Genomic DNA, 17,298 nt, shown 5'->3' with positions numbered 1-17,298 from the left:
CAGGCAGGAACGCTGGAGTGGGTCGCCACGCCCTCCTCTAGGGAATCTTGCCCACTCAGGGATTGAACCCGGGTCTCCTGCACTGCAAGCAGATTCTTTACCGTCTGAGCCACAAGGAAGCCAACTCCTCTTTTCCAGGTGATGTTCGCAACAATTTTCCCAGCATCCCATCACTGTGGAACAGGCTGAGCTAGTCCAGCCCTGGCTCCCTTTTTCCACTCACAGGGAGTGGGAGTTTTAGGCATTATCCCCAGCACAGGAATTAGCGTCAGAACAGCCGGGGCCTGCCCTCTGCTCTATTCTCCCCCGGGTCTGCCTTTCGAGGCCCCATGCACAGGTGTCCTACAGACAGACAGGCCCGGCCGGCAGGCTCCTCTCCTGGACACTGGCACACGGCTCGCGCTGCTGGACTTCAGCCCAGCTTGCAGCTTCTCCCGTGAGTTCAGTCTGTGCCAGAAATGGACCTGAGGTCTCTGGGCCTCTTAGACTACTCCTGTTACCTACTTTCACATTTATCTCAAGCATCTTAAGTCACTTTTTACTCTGAAGCATTTTTATGGTGGTGGTGGTGGTCCGGTCGCCAACTCGTGTCCGACTCTTGCGACCCCGTAGACTGCAGCCCGCCAGGCTCCTCTGTCCCTGGGATTCTCCAGGCAAGAACACTGGAGTGGGTTGCCATTTCCAGTATTTTTATGGGACATTCACAAAAGTGATTAAGTGTGAGCACAGCACTGAAGTTAAGTTAAAGCAGTACACTCAGACACCCACAGATTCCACTCTGAAAAAGCTATACTAAGGAATAATCAGTGATGTACCAGAAATATTCATTTAAGTTTCATTTACAATAAGGAAATATTGAACTCTTATGTCCAACGATGCAGGACTGGTTAAATAAACTGATCCATTTGAATCACGCAGCTATTACTGACATGATATAAAAATCATTTTAATCATATTGTTACATCACATTAAGTGAAAAGCAGGCTATAAATTAATATACATACATATCACACATGCAAATACACATAAACACACATATGACTGCAATTTTGAAAATAAATATAATGTTTAAAAATATTAAATACCTTTAGACAGAACAGTATTGGAATTTTTTCCATTCTCCTTAGTATTTTCCACATTTTCCAAATTTACTGTCATGGGAAAATTGTTTTTTCTGGGAGTAGGTACTTAAGTCATTTTCACTATGTCTTATTTTCACAATTTTTGCTTTTTTTCATCCCAAATAAATATAAATAGTTCCAACAGTGGTGGCTCCAGGCCAGGGGTAAGGGAACATGACTAAGTATATGAATTTTTTGCCAATATTTTCTAAGACAAGGGTTGTCCAATAAATCACGCTGTTGTAACACACAAGAAAAGCCACTGGCAATGTCCTACTCGAGACTCAGCAGTTTAAACACACCTAACAACAGAGACACTTACCAAGAAGTAAAGAAATATCTTTTTCTATTTATTGAAAGAATTAAATAACCAAGAGTAAAATTTTTAAACATACATAAAAATATTAATGTTAAAAATTAAAATATAGTAAAACTATAAGTATACAAACTAAAATTACATTAACTGAGCAACTTCAAAACTATATAAATACAGGGTATTTATGAAATTCCTTAGAAACAGAACATTAATTCTTTGAATAAAGTTTGAAATGTGTAATTTTCAAACTAAAGAAGGAAGTGGTATATATTAGATCCATCCAATCTACAATCATCCAAAGGGAATGATTCTGTGTTATTTCTTGCTTGCTTTTTCTAACACCCACTCAATCACCTATGGGGAGAAAAAACATGATTATGGCCCATTCTTTCGAAAACAAAGGCAATAGAAAAATGCATTGTTCAAAAGAGCATGGTAGAAAATTTAAGACAAAAAATAACACATCAGACTCTTAAAAAATACATTTTATCTTAAAAAATATCCTTTCCTCGTGGGGAGGGGGAAGGGGGAGAGGTCACCACCAGGAGAGTAGAGCACAGACTGTGGCGCATAAAACCAGCCACAGGGGTGCGCTGCGCACACAGGGGACCCAGCCAGCATTTCAGAGTGGCCGAGCGCGGAGCACAGCCTCCGAAGCCTGGGAGCCGGTGCACTGCACACCTGCGGCCCGTGTAACAGTGCACATCAACTGCAGTTTAGAAAACTGAATTATCACACACAAAAAATCAAGACAGCATTCACCTCCAGAGGTGACAGAGCAGGACATGGTGGGGAAGAGCCTCTTTGGGGCTCCAGAGTTCCTGAAATGTCTTACTTCTCAGCCTGAATAAAGATCCCAAGGATTTTCTCTTTTAAAATTCTTTTTTTTTAATTTTATGTGTTTCTTTGCATATGTATTTATTTACATATTATATCATGAATTTTTAAACAGAAAAAAAATTTTATTTTCTTGCTAAAGAACACTTTTTGGTTAACTTTATGTTGCAGAATACAATGGTGGTGTTCTCACTGGGCAAAATGAAGAGACTGCTCTATTTTCTCACTTTTATTTGAAAGTATGTTTTTAAAGGATCACTAAAAATAGAATTAAACCAAGCTTTGAAAACAGCTAATCAAAATGGATTAATTTTTCCAGCCCTTTGGATTATTCTCTTTTTTTCTTTCTGAACATTAATTTAGAAGCTCTTGTTAACAGAGAAATCTCTTAAATACTACTAAAGACCCTACTTACGTAGTCCATTATTGACTATTTTAATGAGTAGTCACAGGGACACAGCTGAAAAGACCACTGCCTAATTCTCACTGCTTACACTACAGCCTCCCAGCTGCCCTGACGCACAGCAGCAGCGTCACTGGGTGCACTTTCAGGGGACACTTACCTGTACGACATTGTTGCTTGTTGTTTTCTTCATTTCTTCAAATAGACCTCTGGAAGTTTTAAGATCCTAAACATAGCAAAACAGAGCATTCCAAATCTGTACATTAAATTACAAAGAACAAGCCATTATTGAATAAATCTGACAGGATCCTAAATCATTCTATAATCATCAATGTGAAGAGGGAGAAATCACAGGAAAAGATTATCGAGTAGTTCCATCCTGGAAGGTCGAAGGTCTCTAACCAGAATACACCTGTCTGCACGAAGTCCACGCTGCTCTGAGCTCCTAAACCCAAGAGCACCGGCCAGGCCCACGCCCATCCTCAGCCGTGCACACATGCTCAGGCGCACAGTCGAGTCAGACTCTGCAACCTGTGGACTGCAGCCCAGCAGACCCCACTGTCCCTTGGCTCTCCCGGCTAGCACACTGGAGTGGGCTGCTGTTTCCTGCTCCATCATCGGCTACGTGCGCCCACTAATCCATTCCTCAGGAGATGGACATACGATTCATGTTTATTTTTCAGATAAAACACCTTTTACCTCTCTCTTCTTTCTGCCTATTTCACTCCAGACACAGAGGGGATGGCACCAAACATAAACCTGAAATCTCTGACTTTTAAAAAGGTAATAACAAACTAAATCATGAAATTCAAAAAATTCACTTGTCTTACAAAAAAAGCTGTCCTCTGCTGCGCTTCCAAGTTAGGCTCCATCGAAGCGGCCACTTTCACTTCTTTCTTCCGCTTCTCTTATCTTCGCGTTTCTACACAACACGCTCACTGCTGCTACCGTGTGATTTCACAGTCTCAGTGACTGCTGTTACCCTGGATTCAGGTCTCTGAATCCTCCCACCTCCCTTCGCTTCCTCTCAGGAACAGCTGCACCACAATTTTTTCTTAAATTAGTAAACAGTCAATGTTTGCATTTTACACTTAAGCAAATGAAGTTTACTCCCAAGCTAAGTAACATACTGCAGTTGTAATCTCTCTTTCATCTAATGTTTTATCCTGTGGTGAACTATATTTGCGCAGCTTTCCATGTACATAATTCTGCCCCCACCCCACAACTCTGATTAAAAAGACTGATTAAACGTACAGCAAAGTTCTTCAAACACTCGGACACCGGACAACCTCCCCTCTCCAGCTGTTCGTCTCTGCGTTGGTTTTCGGAGCTGCATCCTTTAAACACTGGAGCCCCTTCCTCCGCAGCCTGCGGCAGTTTGGTCCAGCTGCTTCCTGGACCTGGTCCCACTGGAACATATCCTTCCCTGTCTTTTTCTTTTTTTATTTCTTGGTTCAGTCCCTTGTTCTACTGAATTTCATCTTCTCACAAATTCATCAAAAGGTTACACAAGTCACCAGTTTCTCAGACCTCTCGTGTGTGAAAGCATCTTCACACTTGACTGGCTTCTGTGTCGGTCTCTCAGTCGTGTCCGACTCTGTGCGACCCCATGGACTGCAGCCCTCCAGGCTCCTCTGTCCATGGGATTTTCCAGGCAAGAACACTGGAGTGTAGCCATTCCCGTCTCCAGGGGCTGTTCCCAACCCAGGGACTGGAACTGGGTCTCTTGCACCGCAGGTGGATTCCTCACTGTCTGAGCCACCCGGGAAGCCCAGTGACTGGCTTCTGAGCCAGATATAAAAATGCCAGGTAAACCACTTTCCTTCAGAACGGGAGGAAGACGGTCCACCATCTGGCATACGAGGCTGCCGGGAAAGTCCAATGCCAACCTTACTCTTGAATCTTTATGTCAACTACTTCTCTCCCGGAAAACTTTTACGGAATGCTCTCTCCCTCCAGGAGACGTGACCTTCCACAGTGACGGGGCTTGCAGAACTGCCGCCCGCCAGGCAGAACGAGCTGTGTGCCCGTCCCAGCAGGCTTGCACCCTTCGGTTCTGGAGCGCCTCGCGTCTTTCTGACGGCTTTCTCTCCTCTCGTCTTTATTAGGAGCATGATGGACCTTTCAGACTAATTCCCCCATCTTCTTATCTCACGTTTAATGTCTTTGTCCTCAATTTTGTCAGTAACACTAACTTCCGGCAAATCTCCTCCTCTCACTGCTGACTGCTACAGTGATTCTCCTGTCTTTTTATTGTAAGGAGATTTCGCGTCCTATAGCTTTGGAAGCAGCATCACATTCCGGTTCTGTGCATGTGACTGTCCCCTCCCTGAGGTGCCCAGCTTTCACGGCGCCCCCTCCAGGCTCCTGCTCCTCCCGCTTGCCCTCTGCCCTTCATGTCCTGACGCCTGCTGTGTCAGACGCTTTCCTCAGAGCTCTGCCGAGTCTCAGCGGTCTGGCCACACAGACATTTAGAAAGTGTTTCCGCTGTAGCACACAGCACGTGGGTTCCCAGTCCAGGGATTGAACCCATGCTCCCTGGAGCAGAAGCACAGAGTCTTAGCCACTGGGCTTCCAGGGTGTCCCTGTCGAGTCTGATTTTAAAATGAGACAATAAAAATCTTACTAGAAGTTCTGTGTGTGCAGAGCTTATTCACTGGCACCTTTATAAGGTAGGGAAATAAGAGGCCGCTGGCCTTTTCACTGCGGCCTCCCATGCGATTCTCCTCCAGGGACTATTTCCCACACGGCCACAGGGTGGGGGAGAGCACAGCCACGGGTAATACAGCCATCCACAGCGAACGCTGTGGGAAAGGTGTGCAGAGCAGGCTGAAGGCTCCCTGCTCACTCTGTGGACCTCTCTCTAACTCCCGCTTTTCACAGCACTCTGCCCCCGCCTTCCACAACACCTGGGATCCCCAGGCTCCGAGCAGGCCCGAGACCATGCTGGGTCTGGACTCTCAGCCCCAGGTAGCCATCGAGGCTATCACTGCTGCTCAGCCACACCACGCGTCCACGTGCTTCCTGCTCCAACAACGTATGAAAGCGCCGCCATGTTCTTCCTTTCTTCTTTTCTTGGCTTTCGTACTTTCAATACTGTCTTTCTTGAGAGATTCTACAAGGGAACTGAAAGTGTTCCATCTATGGTCCGTCTGCAGTTTTAATCAAAAACCCACGTAAAACTGTGGTTCAAGTCAGAAACTGAAAACTGCACCTAATCTAAGTTTCACCAAACGGCTTCTGAACGGCCAGTTTATCCGTGCTCAGTTCAGTTCAGTCGCTCAGTCGTGTCCGACTCTTTGCGACCCCATGAATCGCAGCACACCAGGCCTCCCTGTCCATCACCAACTCCCGGAGTTCACTCAGACTCACGTCCATCAAGTCAGTGATGCTATCCAGCCATCTCATCCCCTGTCGTCCCCTTCTCCTCCTGCCCCCAATCCCTCCCAGCATCAGTCTTTCCCAATGAGTCAACTGTTCGCATGAGGTGGCCAAAGTACTGGAGTTTCAGCTTCAGCATCATTCCTTCCAAAGAAATCCCAGGATTGATCTCCTTGCAGTCCAAGGGACTCTCAAGAGTCTTCTCCAACACCACACTTCAAAAGCATCAATTCTTCGGTGCTCAGCCTTCTTCACAGTCCAACTCTCACATCCATACATGACCACTGGAAAAACCATAGCCTTGACTAGACGGACCTTAGTCGGCAAAGTAATGTCTCTGCTTTTGAATATGCTGTCTAGGTTGGTCATAACTTTTCTTCCAAGGAGTAAGCGTCTTTTAATTTCATGGGAGCAGTCACCATCTGCAGTGATTTTGGAGCCCTGAAAAATAAAGTCAGCCACTGTTTCCACTGTTTCCCCATCTATTTCCCATGAAGTGATGGGACCAGATGCCATGATCTTCGTTTTCTGAATGTTGAGCTTTAAGCCAACTTTTTCACTCTCCTCTTTCCCTTTCATCAAGAGACTTTTTAGTTCCTCTTCACTTTCTGCCATAAGGGTGGTGTCATCTGCATATCTGAGGTGATTGAGATTTCTCCCGGCAATCTTGATTCCAGCTTGTGTTTCTTCCAGTCCAGCGTTTCTCATGATGTACTCTGCATAGAAGTTAAATAAGCAGGGTGACAGTATACAGCCTTGACGTACTCCTTTTCCTATTTGGAACCAGTCTGTTGTTCCATGTCTGGTTGTAGCTGCTGCTTCCTGACCTGCATATAGGTATCTCAAGAGGCAGGTCAGGTCAGGTGGTCTGGTATTCCCATCTCTTTCAAATTTTCCACAGTTTATTATGATCCACACAGCCAAAGGCTCTGGCATCGTCAATAAAGCAGAAATAGATGTTTTTCTGGAACTCTCTTGCTTTTTCAATGATCCAGCGGATGTTGGCAAGTTGATCTCTGGTTCCTCTGCCTTTTCTAAAGCCAGCTTGAACACCTGGCAGTTCAGGGCTCACGTGCTGCTGAGGCCTGGCCTGGAGAGCGATGAGCACGGCTGGACTAGCGGGAAAGATGAGCTGCTAGCGCATTCAGAACTAGAGACTGCGTGTTGTGACTCCGTCAGGCAGCTTCACTATGTACTAAATTACCTGAGTATATTACATGAAATAAGCTGAAGCTTATTATCAACTTAAGTCAATGACCTGTTAGGGAAACACTGAGAGTGTCAGTTAAGGTACAGTTTTCTATATCTGAGAACTAAAATCAACCATAAAATATTCTGACTCCAGTTTTTCTACCTCTAGTAAAAAATGTGGCAATAAGTTGTCAGTGTAGAAAATACTTAATTACTATTACCTTGAGTCAAATAGTAACAACAGAACCTGACTTTGATTTGCCATCGGTAGAGAAGACACTGTACCTTTAGGTAGAACTTGGAGATCTCAAAGAGGCGCTGGCTGCAAGCAGGGAAACACTCGTGAGCCTCCGTGATCCTGTGCTTCTTCAGGGCTTCAGCAACTACTTCTCTCAGCATCTTGAATAGAACATAACGTATGACTAACATTTCCTCCCTTTAGAGCTGAGGCTCTGCAAACCACACCGCCAGGTAGCCGTGCTGAACACAGATAAGCTCATTAAGACCGAGCCACTGAGCAGAAGAGGTCTGAAGCAGCGACACACTCACACGCCAGCGGGCCTCTGCCAGGCGGCGAGGCCGGAGCAGCCGAGGAGCGGGGCTCACGCGCCGGGCTCTGGATCGACGGCAGAGGGGGGCAGTGCACACGGCAGGGACATGTATGCACAGGCGTGTCCTTATTTTTTATTATGGAAAATTTCAAACACTATAAAGAGAATAGATTTTGTAACAAATCCTCATCTCTCTCTCTCTATATATATATATATCAGGACGACATATAAGAGCTGGTTATATATATAAATCACTACATATTTATATATATAAAGAAATATAATCATGTGATTGTAATTATATATATTATATGTAGTTATACATAATATATAAATATATATAAATTATAAATATATATATGAATTATATATAAGAGTTGGCTATGTACATATATAAATATATGTACATATGAGGATTATATATAAGACCTGGCTATATAAATATATATATATGAGGACTATATATAAGAGGTGTTTTTTATATATATATAGACTATATATAAGACCTGGCTATATATAAGAAAATATATATATATGAGGACTATATATTAGAGCTGATTTTGTATATATATGCCGACTAAGGTCCGTCTAGTCAAGGCTATGGTTTTTCCTGTGGTCATGTATGGATGTGAGAGTTGGACTGTGAAGAACGCTGAGTGCCAAAGAATTGATGCTTTTGAACTGTGTGTGGTGTTGGAGAAGACTCTTGAGACTCCTTTGGACTGCAAGGAGATCCAACCAGTCCATTCTAAAGGAGATTAGTCCTAGGTGTTCATTGGAAGGACTGATGCTGAAGCTGAAACTCCAGTACTTCGGCCACCTCATGCGAAGAGTTGACTCATTGGAAAAGGCTCTGATGCTGGGAGGGATTGGGGGCAGGAGGAGAAGGGGACGACAGAGGATGAGATGGCTGGAGCATCACCGACTCAATGGACGTGAGTCTGAGTGAACTCCGGGAGTTGGTGATGGACAGGGAGGCCTGGCGTGCTGCGATTCATGGGGTCACAAAGAGTCGGACACGACTGAGCGACTGAACTGAGCTGACAGACTCTATATAAGACCTGGCTATATAAATAAATAAATAAATACATATATATATATATATATATATATATATACATACATATAAGGACTATATATAAGAGCTGGTTTTTATATATATAGACTATATCTAAGACCTGGCTATATAAATATATATATGAGGACTATATCCAAGAGCTGGTTATATACACATATAAATACATATACATATGAGGACTGTATGTAAAACCTGGCTATATATATATGAGGACCATGGATAAGAGGTGGTCATATATATGAGGGTTATATCTAAGACCTGGCTATATATATGAATATATATATGAGGACTATATCTAAGAGCTGGTTATATATGCATAAATTTACATAAGGAGGATCCCTCTGGGGCTCCTTCTGCCCCTTCACACCCCCACTTGCACTTTCCCATTACCCTTCTTTCACTGAACTATTATTATTACTATTCGTGGCTCCACCACGGGGCAGGATCTCAGCTCCCAACCAGGGACTGAATCTGGGCCACAGCAGTGAAAGCCTGGAATCCTCACCAAGAGGCCACCAGGGAACTCCTCGGTCTTATTTTAAAGTAAATTACAGACCACTTCATTTCACTGATAAACTTTTTTGACAAACATCTGAAGCGAATCAGATCAGGCCGTTTCCTCCCGTGCAGACTGAGAGTCGGGAAGCGGATCTTTACCCGAGTGTGCTTCTGTGATCGGGATTCCTTCGCGGGCCTTGCTGTTTCTGATTCGCGCGCAGCTTTTGGACCTGAGCTGGCCTTGGCGGTGGCTCCAGGAGCTTCACTGCTCAGCGCAGAGGGACACGGCACAGGTAACGGCTGCTCTGCCCGCGGCTTTCTGGAGGGGACCGCGTGGCGATGGCGGGCGCTGCCACTTGTCTGAGAAAGAAGAGAATCGGAACTTCCAGACCTCACAAGTCTGCTGCGGGGAAAGACCAGAACTCAGATTAAGGGCATCTCCAATCACGCTCATTTTCTTTCCTCAACACTACAGCTACAGTCATCGCCATATAAAGCCCAGGAGAGCAAACGATCTCTTGCTACCACTGCCTTAAATGAGCAACCAACATCGCATTACGCAGCTGCTCCTTTAGTTCTTCAAGTGAGAAGCGAGAACACGGAAGGCAATGAATGACAGTCTAGGATTTCAGCTCAGAGGAAAGGCAACAAGCGATGCTACTGTCTCCCTTCCTGTCAATTCACAGTTTCTCACACAAACCAGAGATGGCACTCCAGGCAGCACTATTTATAGACCTAGTACTCGTCAGGTAAGTAATTATACTTTCTATTATACTTTCTTTGATAAAGAAACCCTAATAATCATGCTTGTTGTTGCCATGCAACTACCTGTACAAGATAAGCTGTTCAAACAGAAATAAAACTATAAAAGTGACTTTAGTTTAGATTTTTCTAAGATGTTTACATTTCTTTTTCCAAGAAAGGGTCTCAGACTCTTCAATCCTGCTAACCTATAGGACACAGTGTTACTTTCTTTCTAGAACACACAGACATCAATCAAAGTCAGAAATTAAAAAATTACTAAAAAACACAGTATCCTAAATGTTAGTGGATTTGCTTTTTACCTTTATCAGGTGAAAAAAGTATCATGAATTTGCAAAGCCTTTATAACAATAATTTACTTATTTCATATCAGGGAAACAGTATTCTAATATACATATATTTTTTGCTACACTGCACCACATTCTATGCTAAGATCAGGGCAGGACGAAACCTGCGCTCCCTGCACAGGAGGCATGGAACCCTAACCCCTGGACCACTGGGGAAGGAAGCCCTTAGTACTGGTAACTGTTTAAAAGAAGACTTGACAGTTTCACTTTAAGATATTTGATACTTTTTGAAAGGCTTACATATGGTAAGAATTTTAGGTTTGTTTTAGGTGCCAAAGACCTAAATTTGACAAAAGTTCCAAAGATATATAAATTCAATAGAAATTAGACTGTTTATTTCATAAGCTTACTTTTGTTCAAGTATTTGGACATTTTATTTAGCTAGCAAATAAAGTAGCTAGAATAATCTCATTTTTATAGTATTATTATGTAGGCTTTAAAGCTATTTTTATATGAAACAAGTTATTTTAAAATGGTGCCAGTGGTTAGGACTCCGTGCTTTCACTGCCAAGGCCCGGATTCAACCATAAACCGCGTTCCTGAGGCCCCTTGCTCACGGGGCCAGGGCAGGTAGCAGACAGCGGGGGAAGGCAGAGACACTGCTCTCTCAATATCCTCCTCATCAGAGCGTCTCCTCTGCTTTATATGCAGAGAAGACCGCCAGTGCTCCACGGTTTAAAACCCTGGCAATCCCCGGTGCCAATGGACTGAATATTAGCATTATAAAGCCAGAAAGAATGTGTTTTTCCCCAAGTCATTTCTTTTTATAACTTGTAAGTATAATCATCAACTGCTTACAACAGAAACAAACTCCTGGTATGAAAGTCACTCTAAAATCTACACAGAAAGCAGCTTAAAAAATGTGAACGATTAATATGCAAAAATACCCCAAGACTAAAACACTTTCCATCAAGATACTATTTGTGTGCGCTTCAAACATCACCTTTTGGGGGGATAAAGGCAGTTCACATCTTTTGATCTCCTTTTCACTCGGGAGACGTCAGTCCGGAGCTCGCTTTGCAGAGCTTCTCCGTCAGGGACACTCGTGGGCTCTGACGAAACCGCAGGAGAGGGAAGCGGGCTGAGCACGGCGGGCCCCGGAGAACTCCCCCTGGTGCAGGTGGTCTGGGTTTCATAACGAATAAGCCGAGACTGCAGCTCTAAAAATCCCCCATCTCTCTCTAACGCTTTCCGGTCATCCAAGCAGTACCTGAGCAAGAGAAAGATCTTTAACGTCAAAGACTCTGCTGCAGCAATGGGCTACTCCCTGCCACCTGCAAAGAGCAAAACATTTACTTAAAAAGTTCTTACAAAACTTCCTAATAATTGTTGGGAGCGTGAGTGAATAACCAATCTCCCTCACAAGTTCAGGTTTTTCCAGCCTGCTACATGACATGGCAAAAGATTAAAAGAAAAAAAGTGAGGCACAATCTGATTCCTCTTTGACTGTTTCTGGGCAACAGGTTAAGTTAATCCTCTGGTTTATTTTCAAAATAATACAGTTGCTGTTTTGATGCTCTCTAAATCTCTACCAACCTCTGATTCCTCAGCACGGCTGGTAAGTAATGATGTGAAATGCTGACTTCTGTTACAACAGGCAAGTTTGTTTTCAACACAAAGATTAGGAGGGTATATAGGCGTTCTAAACTGGGCTTCCCTGGTGGCTCAGTGGGTAAAGCGTCTGCCTGCAATGCGGGAGACCTGGGTTCGATCCCTGGGTCGGGAAGATCCCCTGGAGAAGGCAATGGCAACCCACTCCAGTATTCTTGCCTGGAAAACCCCATGGACTGAGAGTCGCAAAGAGTCGGACACGACTGAGCAACTTTCCCTTCCCTTCCTTCCCTACAGGCATTCTAAACTGGCTCACCAAACACAGCTCAGAACACTCTGGCATTCCCCTTTGAAACTCACTTCCACCTTAGACTGACGACAAATTCTTCTTCAAAGTCTGGCTGACTATAGATCTGGTTTCTAGCAAAATCTGATCTAAGACCTCAGGGAGCCGTCTGTTCAGTGAATGCTTCTGGACTTAAAGAGTCCCCATGTTGTTAAGGACAACAAATAAGTTTACCAGGAAAGTCACCTTTGAGACACATGATGTTGGAAAACCCTTCACTTTCTCCCTCTGTGCAATGTGTCAAGGAAACTCAGTGTCCCATATACAATGACGGGACTGCAGACATCAAAGACTTTTTCTGTTATCTGTCCTCTTGTAGATTCTAAGAAGTTCCTTAAATCAGAACTTTGGGTCTGTAAGCTTTTAGTTCAATGTTTAAGGAGTGTATCATGACCCCAGTGTCTGATTGCCTGGAGGAGGCTTTAAGGGCTTTCTCCTTCCCTTGTGACGTGTCTTTTGATTTCTAAGAGCATATACTGGAGAACCAGACTCCCGGATTTAAACCTGCCTCTATCATCAGGTGAACATGGCCAAACTGCTTACTTTCATCTGCACTCTTGCTGCCTCCTCTGCAAGATGAGATTTACAGCAGCTGCCTCAGAGAGTGAGTGTGAAGATTCCACGAGTGGACAGACAAGCACTCAGAATCAGTGCCTGGAGCCTGCCAGCAGAGCACTCAAGAGATGCACGCTGCTGCCATCATCCCCGTCACGGCGGTTTTGCACTCCTCCACGGCAAATCTCACGGCGCGCTGACGAGGCGAGCAGAGCCAGGACTCAGACCCCAGGTGGGGACCTCAGAGTCTGACCTGAACCGATTTAGTATGTCAGCTTTCATGTAAGGGTTAAGGATCACCCTAGTCAGGGGTCAACTCACAGGTGCACACTGGAATCACCTAAGAGGCTTCACGAGCTGCTAGTGCCCAGAGCTTCTGACTCAGCTGGTCTGGGGTTGGCGTTTAGGACTGTTTTTTTTAAAGCTACCCAGGTGATTCTAAATTGTAGCTAGGACTGAAATAGCTCTGATATAACCCAACAATTTAACAGGGGAGAAAACTGAGATTGTTAACTCGTGGCAGAAAAGTGACTAGAACCTAGATCTCTCAACTCCAACATTCTTTCTCCAGTGAGTTGTTTATTAAAACATATTCTATTAAAAACCAGCAGCAACCCTAAGGATTGCTGATGAGTCCTGTTTCTATCCTGGGCAACTGACAGAATCTAGAAGGCAACTGAGAACCATGACTGCTCAGGACAAGCTGTCGGCAAGAGGAAGTGTGATCCCTGATTAGCCGGCAGGGAATTCTGAGAGGGAGAAAACTTGGAGTTTGACTCCACATACAGCTTTTCCTGCTCTAAGGTTCTGACTCTGAGACGCAGATTTTCCTCCCAGTTTCTCCGTCTCTTGCTCACAGCCGCTCACAGCGTCATGCCTTTAGCTGCATGACGGCGCCGCCGTGTTGCCTCTGTTGCCATCTGAGATGTCTTCAGCGTGATGTTCCTATGCTTTGGCACTGAAACAAGACGTGGCGCTGTCAGCCAGGAAGGGGCAGAGACGGAGCAGCAGGGGAGCCAATACCCACTCCTGGATGAGTGAGGGCACGCCCTATTTTCTCGCAAAACAACAGCCAAGTGCTTCTGTACCCAGAGAAAGGGAAGTACCTAACAGAAGATGAAGCTGCCGCTGCACTGACCTATCAACACAAGACAGACAGGACACCGCCTAGCACACACCAAGCGATGCCAGTGAGCGCTGGAAAAGCTCCCAAACACGCCGGACTAGATGAACGTGGGTTCAGCGCAACAGGGGCTGGTGCGGCCACCTGCCAAAGTGTGACAGCGGAAGTTCAATCTGCTGTCAAGAAGACGCTGCATCTTACAATCAACGGGGTCTTACACCCCAGCATGAGAGAAATAAGTGAAAAAGGAGCCAACCGCAGACAGATTCCATCTCGCCTTTGGAAAACACTGATCTGCACTCAAACAGTTCATAAATTTCTTTCAAATATTCCTTAAGCCTGAATAGAGGAAGAGCTCAAGGACTCCAAGGGTCATAGCAACATGAGAAGAGAAGAGAGAGCATTCTCTGCAGTTTCTTATTCACTTTAAAATTACTTGAGTGTTGTTTAGCGTAGAAACATAGTCTATGTTTAACGGAATAGGCCTGCACAGTTTGCACCCAGAACCAGAAAAAAGCGTGTTTCTGGACTCACTGTGCTCACCTGCGTATCCCTTGGCTTGATTTCAACGGCCCAGGCTTAAAGAAACGGAGTCACATCTAGCTATGTTCATTTGCTTCAAGGGGTTTCATTTTATAAACTCCTCAAACTCGTATTTCAACTGTTCTTATTTTTCCCCACAGACAAAAGCTCGCTATTGTTCCATGTACACGTGTTGCTCCTGGTTACTGTTTAGTAGTACAATGTTACATACACACAGCAACTTGTTTATTGATCTATTCTCCTATTGATGGAAAAAAGGCTATTTCCAGTTTGGGTTCTTATGAAAACAACTGCTCTGTGGGTTCTTTTACAAGAACCCTGTTTCTGTGGTGTTACATTTTCATTTCTTTTAGGAAAATGACTATTAGAAATGCTGAGCCATGGGGTTTGAGCTATGTTCAGTTTCATAAGAATCTGTCAGTCCTTTTCTGAACTAAATATACCATTGTGTACTTCCACTAAGAATGTCGGAGAGTTCTGATTGTTCTATACACTTGGCAAGACTTACCAGTTATAATTTTAGCTGTTCTGGTGGCTACATGGAATTTTATTTATGGATGCACTATAATTTATTGAACCAAGCTCCTACAGTTAGACATTATTTCCAATGTGTATTTGAAATAACACTGTAAAAAGTACCCTTACAAAATTACTTTCAGTATATATGCTAATTTTATCATTGAGCAAAGGTAATCAATCTGATATTATAAAAAACTGCATGGCTTTTGGTAAATTACTGATCACTCTCTCTAAGTAAATAATACTTATTTAACTTAAATGCAGAGTACATCATGAGAAATGCCGGGCTGCAGGAAGCACAAGCTGGAATCAAGATTGCCGGGAGAAATATCAATCACCTCAGATATGCAGATGACACCACCCTTATGGCAGAAAGTGAAGAGGAACTAAAAAGCCTCTTGATGAAAGTAAAAGAGGAGAGTGAAAAGGTTGGCTTAAAGCTCAAGATTCAGAAAACGAAGATCAGGGCATCTGGTCCCATCACTTCACGGGAAATAGATGGGGAAACAGTGGAAACAGTGGCTGACTTTATTTTTCAGGGCTCCAAAATCACTGCAGATGGTGACTGCAGCGATGAAATTAAAAGACGCTTACTCCTTGGAAGGAAAGTTATGACCAACCTAGACAGCATATTCAAAAGCAGAGACATTACTTGGCCAACAAGGTCTGACTAGCCAAGGCTATGGTTTTTCCAGTAATCATGTATGGATGTGAGAGTTGGACTATAAAGAAAGCTGAGCACAGAAGAATTGATGCTTTTGAACTGTGGTGTTGGAGAAGACTCTTGAGAGTCACTTGGACTGCAAGGAGATCCAACCAGTCCATCCTAAAGGAGACCAGTCCTGGGTATTCATTGGAAGGACTGATGTTGAAGCTGAAGCTCCAGTACTTTGGCCACCTGATTCGAAGAGCTGACTCATTTGAAAAGACCCTGATGCTGGGGAACACTGAGGGCAGGAAAAGGGGACGACAGAGGATGAGATGGTTGGATGGCTTCACCGACTCAATGGACATGGGTTTGGGTGGACTCCAGGAGTTGGTGATGGGACAGGGAGGCCTAGCATGCTGCGGTTACGGGGTCGCAAAGTCAGACACGACTGAGCAACTGAACTGAACTGATCACTCTCCCAGACAGGCAGCCAACCAAGCTGGCTGGCTCAGGTCCCTTCACTACCAATATGACTTCACGGGTACTGGGAAGGGTTCTCACTGCTGCTTCAGTTCACACTCAGTGTCAGCTTACAAGGCTGACAGGTAAAGGAAACCCCTTCCGCTGTGCACTGGCCCTATGCGTCCCTGTCTCCTGCACGAATGGTCTTAGATGCGGCCAGCTCCCACACTCTCTTTATTCACACGGTGTTGGCAGTATTCCAGTCCTTTCACATCTCTTCCATGAAATACTCCACCTCAGTTTATCAACGGACAATGAGATTTCTTTCAGTGGCACAAAGCAAGCATATGAATTCAGGCGTTAAAAATGAAGGTCCCTCCACGACCACAGTAACAAGGAACAGTCTCCCTCCCACGGCAACGATGATCTTCGTAATTTGGTCTCAATACGGTGCAGTGCACGTCTGGAGTCTCATTCAGAAACAAAAATGCCATTTCCTCTTGCAAGAATCTGAACCACTGCACTTCATTCCTCGCAGTGGTTCAGTCGCTCAGTCGTCCGACTCTTTGGGACCCCATGGACTGCAGCACGCCAGGCCTCCCTGTCCATCACCAACTTCCAGAGTTTACTCAGACTCATGTCCACTGAGCTGGTGATGCCATCCAACCACCTCATTCTGTGGGGTCCCTTCTCCTCCTGCCCTCAATCTTTCCCAGCACCAGGGTCTTTTCAAATGAGTCAGCTCTTCGCATCAGGTGGCTAAAGTATTGGAGCTTCAGCTTCAATATCAGTCCTTCCAATGAATATTCAGGACTGATCTCCTTTAGGATGGACTGGTTGGATCTTTTTGCAGTCCAAGGGACTCTCAAGAGTCTTCTCCAGCACCACAGTTCAAAAGCATCAATTCTTCAGCACTCAGCTTTCTTTATGGTCCAACTCTCACACCCATACATGACTACTGGAAAAACTAGAGCCTTGACTAGACATACCTTTGTTGGCAAAGTAATACCTCTGCTTTTTAATATGCTATCTAGGTTGGTCATAGCTTTTCTTCCAAAGAGCAAG

General features: G+C 44.5%; 1 protein-coding gene across 1 annotated transcript in view; it reads right to left on the bottom strand.

Moving 5' to 3' along the window:
- Positions 1–1,529: 1,529 nt before the first annotated feature.
- The window catches only part of MTBP (MDM2 binding protein), a 67,349-nt gene continuing 51,580 nt past the window's right edge, over positions 1,530–17,298 (bottom strand). Inside the window, exons 18-22 of the mRNA XM_068983876.1 lie at positions 11,429–11,695; positions 9,536–9,776; positions 7,535–7,648; positions 2,838–2,903; positions 1,530–1,791 (exon numbers count right to left, since the gene is read on the bottom strand). Coding sequence (XP_068839977.1) covers positions 1,753–1,791; positions 2,838–2,903; positions 7,535–7,648; positions 9,536–9,776; positions 11,429–11,695 — 727 coding nt within the window. The 3' untranslated portion in view covers positions 1,530–1,752. The remainder of the gene's footprint in view (positions 1,792–2,837; positions 2,904–7,534; positions 7,649–9,535; positions 9,777–11,428; positions 11,696–17,298) is intronic.

This window comes from Capricornis sumatraensis, chromosome 11 (genome assembly GCF_032405125.1).
Source record: "Capricornis sumatraensis isolate serow.1 chromosome 11, serow.2, whole genome shotgun sequence".
Lineage (NCBI taxonomy): Eukaryota > Metazoa > Chordata > Mammalia > Artiodactyla > Bovidae > Capricornis > Capricornis sumatraensis.
This window is presented reverse-complemented; position numbering and strand designations above follow the sequence as displayed.